General features: G+C 39.0%; 1 protein-coding gene across 1 annotated transcript; it reads right to left on the bottom strand.

The window, feature by feature from the left end:
- Nucleotides 1–1,206: 1,206 nt before the first annotated feature.
- OR2A1 (olfactory receptor family 2 subfamily A member 1) lies at nucleotides 1,207–4,708 on the bottom strand. The gene has a single exon (XM_063641817.1). The coding sequence runs from the start codon at nucleotides 2,870–2,872 to the stop codon at nucleotides 1,940–1,942; it is 933 nt and encodes a 310-aa protein (XP_063497887.1). The 5' UTR covers nucleotides 2,873–4,708; the 3' UTR covers nucleotides 1,207–1,939.
- Between the last annotated feature and the right edge of the window lie 1,880 nt (nucleotides 4,709–6,588).

Here is a 6,588-nt window from a genome sequence, read left to right as displayed (position 1 = left end):
AGCTAGATAATTTACAAAAACACTTGCTAATGTCCTTCAGTTGATGAACCATCAACTTAAAACTTTTATCCATTGTTTTTAGTTTAACCGTCCTGCCCGTCAAGAGGCTCCTCCTCCATCTCTGACCCTTGGAGTCACAGTCCCTTCTTGCTACCACCTCATCTCATTTCATGCACCAGTATAAAAAAAGCTGGGTTTTTTTTCCCCCCCCAGCTTTAAGTACTTTTCTGTCTGGAGCCCAATGCCTGTCTTTGGCTAGAGATTGAAAATTGCTTTTCATCTCTCCTCCTCTTCATCTTTGGAAATTTCATGGTCTCTTTGAATTTATATAATGGTTATGATTATGGGTTCAGCAGTCATATTGCCTAAGTTTGATTCTGGACTAGGTACTTATTAGCTGGGAGCATTGGTTAAATTATATAATCTCTCTATAGCTCTGTTTTCTCACCTAAAAATAGTATTAATAGTCCCTACCTCATAGGGTTTTTATGAGGACTTGAAGAGCTCTTACTTGTAAGGTTCTTGGAATAGTGCTTCACCAAGCACTGTGTGTGTATGTGTGTGTGTGTGCACATGTGCGTGAGCATGTAAGTGTTGTATGTGAACTAGAGATGTCTTTGTTCTGGATTTTACCACCCAGAACCAAGTACAGTTCTAAACTTACTCCCTAATCTCATTGAGAACAGCCTCTACTCCCACCCTCTCTGTGTTCTGTGTTCCTCTGAATCTGTTAACCTCCTTTGCAGCCATGCCCATAGGACTCGTCAAACAGGATAAGAAGCCTTCCATAAATAATCTCTGACTCTCCTGGCCTCATCATGGCACATTCTAGACGGAGAAGAAACCCACATTCACCTAACATATCCTACATTAGGATTGGTTATACTTATTCTTAATTTGAAATGTTGCTAATAAAGTCCTACATTGTACTGGTTAAGTAAAGAAGGCTTGGGAGCCAGATTGTTTGGGTATGGGTCTAACATTTTCCATCTGCTTAAAGTTCACATCTATAAAATGGGATAATAATGAGAAATTAATTGGCTATAATGATAAACTGAGGTTATCTCTATAAAGTACCTATCAATATGCAGTGGATAGCGCAGAGTAATTTGTAATAATGCTAACTATTAACATTATTATTAAAACCCTTTTTTCCATTGAATTGTCTCTGTGTGGGGCTTTCCATTCATCCCCAGCAGTGAAAAGTTGTGTGGTGGTACTTACTAACTTCCTCTAAGTGAACAGCATGTGCTTATTCAGAACCATAGACAGTCCCCTGGAGGAGGTGAGAAGAGTAGAAACAAATGACCATCACAATCTCAGGGCAGGTTGGAAAATGGATTTTGTTGTGTAATTGCTTCGGATTGCCAGCTGAATGTTTATGGATTCACTCTCTCTGACAACAGAAATTGTCAGACAGTTTGTAGGATTTTATAAAAATCAATTTCCCTCCAAGCTGAAGTAGGCATTTAGGTACATTTACTGCTTATAAGAGAGGAAGTACAATTGAGGGGAAACATCCAAATGAGGATGAAAATGGACAGAGGTATCAATGGGTTCTGGAGTCTCTGCCTGTGGCTGTATTTTTAAAAAGTTTTTATAGGTATGACTCTATCTGGTAATAACTGCTATTCCTCTACTACTGAGCATACCTGACTAAGTCACAGGTGGAGTGTCCGTTTTAAACTTCTGGACTCATAGCAGTGTACAAAATAAATCTTTCCCCAACATTCTCAACTCAATAAGCGGATGAATTAAAAAATGTTAAGTATAACAAATGCATCAAAAACTAAATACTTCCCAGGCAGGAAAAATGAATGCTTTGCAGAGTTTCTTGGTTCATTCAGTCTCAGGTATAAAGAGGGTAGTGAACTTAGGTGGTATTTGGTACCAAGATTCCCGGAGATGACTGAGGAGGGAGAGTCAAATGTCACACCAGTTAGGAATGACTTTCCGTGCACAGTGCTCTCCTCAGGGCACCCTTGACCTCTGCGTTCCTCAGGCTGTAAATCAGGGGGTTCAGTGTTGGGTTAAAAAAACTGTAAAATAGAAAAAAGACCTTCTGCTGCTCCTCAGGATGGCGGGACTTGGGGGCCATGTACATGATGATGGCACTGCCAAAGAAAAGCCCCACCACGCAGAGGTGGGAGGAGCAGGTGGAGAAGGCCTTTCTGCGGCCCTCCCCAGACTGGATCCTCAAGATGGCCGCCAGGATGCGCGAATAGGAGAACAGCACCAGGCTGGGCGGCCCCACCAGGAAGAACACGCAGGCTGCAAAAATGACCACCTGGTTGAGCCGGGTGTCAGCACAGGCCAGCCTGAGGACAGACAGGATTTCACAGAAGAAGTGGTTGATTTCATGAGGCCCACAGAAGGGCAATCTTAGGATGAGAACCACATGGACCAGAGCCAGGAGGGAGCCACACATCCAGGAAGTGATGGCCAGGGTGATGCAGACTCTCCAGGTCATGATGACGGAATATCGGAGAGGGTGGCAGATGGCCACGTAACGATCGTAGGACATTACTACCAGCAGGAGACATTCACTATGTCCAAAACTCAAACAGAGAAAGGTCTGCGTCATGCAGCCAGCAAAGGAGATGGGCTTGGCTGGATGCAGGAGGTTCACCAGCATCTGGGGCACCGTGTTGCAGGCGTAGGTGATGTCGACGATGGCCAGGTGTGAGAGGAAGAAGTACATGGGGGTGTGCAGTCTGGAGTCCAGTGAGATGAGCCCCAGGATGGCCCCGTTCCCCAGCAGGGTGAAGACGTAGAACAGGGAGAAGAGCCCAAAGAGGAGCATCTGAATCCTTGGGCCCAGGAGAAATCCCAGTAGGAGGAACTCTGTGACCATCGTCTGATTTTCCCCCATTTCTCTGTGAAAAAGAAAAAGATCACTTAGGACCAGATTGTCAAAAAACACCTAGACATTATTTTATGAATTTAGTCATTTTTAAAAGATAAACTTTTAACATTAGTGATTGAGCTACACATTAAGTTAATTACTGATGGTAAGTATCCAGTGTTATAGAAGGGATTGTGTCACCAATGATAGGATACATAGAGTCATTGACACATCATGGGAAGAAAGAATGTCATACCAAAAGTGGAAGTAAAATGACCATCTAATAAGGATTGTCTTGAAGCTGCACATATAAAAATTACTAAGAGAATTCCTGAGGTGTAGAAATAATCAGTAATGGAAGAACTCCAAATATGGGAATTAAAGTAGTCCTAGAAAAAAAGATGATATAATCCCAATTTCTCAGTAGAAATATCAACTATTTTGCTTTCAACATCTGAAATCAACCTTTGCACTCTGGAGCAGTTTATATAATAACAGAAGAAGTAGAAAGACAAAAAGCAACTTTAATGACATTGTGATTGTTTGGGTTCCTAAGAAGGAACTAATGGATGTGCTACAAATGGGTTCTAATTGCCATCTTTATTTTATAATGGGTCATAAATAGGAACCGATAATTGGTGATTTGGCAGTTAATCTACTGATTGATGCACAGTCACTGATTTACCAGAAACTGGTTTTGAATAACAACTCATACAATTTGTAGAAATTAGATTTTTCCGGGCTAGTTTGTACATACATATCATTTAAAACATTCACAATGCCTGAATGTTATGTTTGCCACTGGGTTATATATCATTTCTTTTCTAGTCTCTCCTTTCACTTTTGCCAACCCTTTGGTAAATTTAATCCATTTGAGTTTAAGTAAGATGTTCTTTTTACATGTAGAATGAAAGAAACTATGGAGAAAAAATTTAAATGAAGTATCTTTCAAAAACACCAGAAATAACCATTCATAAAAAATTAGTTATGCTTCAGCAGCGTAAGAATTGCTAAACACTTTACAGGTGGCTAATTAAAACTTTTTTTTTTGCAAAGAGCTAATTTAGTGACTTCATTATTTTGCAGATTATTATAGCAATAAATTGTCAGTCAGGTAATTGGTATTTGTGAATTGGTGATATGCCAAATAATATTTGGGTTTTTGTCCTTAAGTCTCAGATAACATTTTCCTCAATATACCATGTAGAAATCCAGTATTTTGCCAGTGCAAATGTTTTTGTTAGTGCCTTTGCTAGGCAAAAATAACCTGAGGCTGAGCCATTGAACCTGCTTATCTCTGAAGAAAAAGCTTCTCTGGATTAAGGAGAACTTCTCTGGATTAAGGAAATGTGCTGCTTTTGATAAGACCCTGGTCCAGCTGTCATTGGAGCAAAGACATGGAATCAACCTAAATGTCCATCAGTGATAGACTGGATAAAGAAAATGTGGTACATATACACCATGGAATACTATGCAGCCATAAAAAAGAATGAGATCTTGTCCTTTGACGGACATGGATGGAGCTGGAGACCATTATCCTTAGCAAACTAATGCAGGAACATAAAACCAAATACCTAATGTTCTCACATATAAGCAGAAGCTAAATGATGAGAACACATGGACACATAGAGGGGAACAACACACACTGGGGCCTATCAGAGGGTAAAGGGTGGGAGGAGGAAGAGGATCACAAAAAATAACTAATGGGTACTAGGCTTAATATCTGGGTGATGAGATAATTTGTACAAAAAACCCCCAAGACACAAGTTTACCTATGTAACAAACCTGCATTTGTACCCCTGAACTTAAAAGTTAGAAAAGAAAAAGTTAAAAAATTAATCTAATTGGAACCCTAAAGAACGTTCCCACTGGATCCTTTTTCAGTGGTAACAAATGATTGTATACTTATAAGCATTATCAATAAATTGTTGATTATTATCAGCAAGACACAAATAAATTCTAGTGAATATTGTAACTTCATAACACATGACCAAGGCTTATATATTTTTTTCAGGATTCTATTAAAAAAATACTCTGCTAGGCCAACCTTCTACACTTAATTGGAAAACACACAAAGCGTATGAAATATTTGGTTGTGAAATGCATTTGAATTTACACCTTATAAAAATCTTTATTTATTTATTTTTTTGAGACAAGGTCTCCCTGTGAAACCTGCCCTGGAATGCAGTGGTGTCATTACGGCTCACTGTAGTTTTGACATACCAGGTTCAAACAATCCTCCCACCTCAGCCTCCCAAGTAGCTGGGATTACAGGTGCATGCCACCATACCTAGCTAATTTTTTTAAAATAAATATTTTTTGTAGAGACAATGTATTATTATGTCGCCCAGGCTGGTTTCAAACTCTTGGGTTCAGGTGCTCCTCCCATCTCGGCCTCCCAAAGTGCTGGGATTGTAGGCATGAACCATGTACCCAGTCTACATCTTATAAAAAACTTAATTTCTTTATTTAGTCCTTCATTATTTCATTTTGTAACTTCCCAAATGATTATACAAAGAAAAAAAATCCACTATGCACAAGTATGAATTTCTTTGAAAGCTAGATGGAGAGTCAAGAAGAAAGGAGAGCTTAGTGAAGACTCTCAGATTCTTTAAGGACAATTGCCACGTGGGTTGAAACGCTGATTTCTTTTACAGGACTGGGTTGTTAACACACTCCTTGTGAACAAGGAAAAGGTGCTCTCACTTTTGTAATCCTGACAGTAAATACTTATTGTGTGAACAAATTAATCAATAAATACAAATGAATAAATGAATGAATGCATAGTTTTTTTTAAACCATCCTTGGACTGAATCTGGAATGTCTACTATAATCTGAATACTTGAAAGACACTTTTATTTTCTTTTTCTCCCCCATAGTTTCTTTCGTTCTACATGATACAAAGAACATCTTACTTAACTCAATGGATTAAATTTACCAAAGGGTTGGCAAAAGTGATAGGAGAGACTAAAAAAAAAAAAAAAATTAAATACAACTCAGTTGCAAATATAACATTCAGTCATTGTGTATACTTTCAGGGGTGTCCAATCTTTTGGCTTCCCTGGACCATGTTGAAAGAAGAAGAACTGTCTTGAGCCACACATAAAATCCACTAACACTAACGATGGATGACGAACTTAAAAAAAAAAATCACACAGTATTTTAAGAAAATTTACAAATTTGTGTTGGGCCACATTCAAAGCTGTCCTGGGCCACCTGCAATTTGGACAAGCTTGCTTTAAATGATATATATGTACAAGTTAGCCATTTAAAAATTTGGCAAATTATTTGATGACTGATAAATTAACCAGCATCTCCATGGCTTCTAAGTAAATATGTAAGACTGAAATCATTTCTTTACACGTGACCAAACCTGTCTACTTCAAAAGGTAAAACTTAAGATCTGATGAGCTGACAAACTCCTTTGTAATGAGTCACACAACATTCTTAAAATGAAAGCTATTTTTAAATCCTCAGGTCAAGTAAAGTATTAGATGATTTATTTCCAAGAATCAGAAATATTTGAGGCTGGGTGCGGTGGCTCATGCCTGTAATCCCAGCACTTTGGGAGGCTGAGGCAGGAGGATTGCTTGACACCAGTGGTTTAATACCAGCCTGGGCAACATAGTGAAACCCTGTCTCTAAAAAAAAAAGTAAAACAGCAACAAAAAAAAGTAGCTGGGCATGTTGGCACATGCCTGTAGTTCTAGCCGCTTGGGAGGCTGAGGCAGGAGGGTTGCTTT

This window comes from Symphalangus syndactylus, chromosome 6, assembly GCF_028878055.3.
Source record: "Symphalangus syndactylus isolate Jambi chromosome 6, NHGRI_mSymSyn1-v2.1_pri, whole genome shotgun sequence".
NCBI lineage: Eukaryota > Metazoa > Chordata > Mammalia > Primates > Hylobatidae > Symphalangus > Symphalangus syndactylus.
Note: the sequence above shows the minus strand (reverse complement) of the source record. Positions and strands in the feature narration are given on the sequence as shown.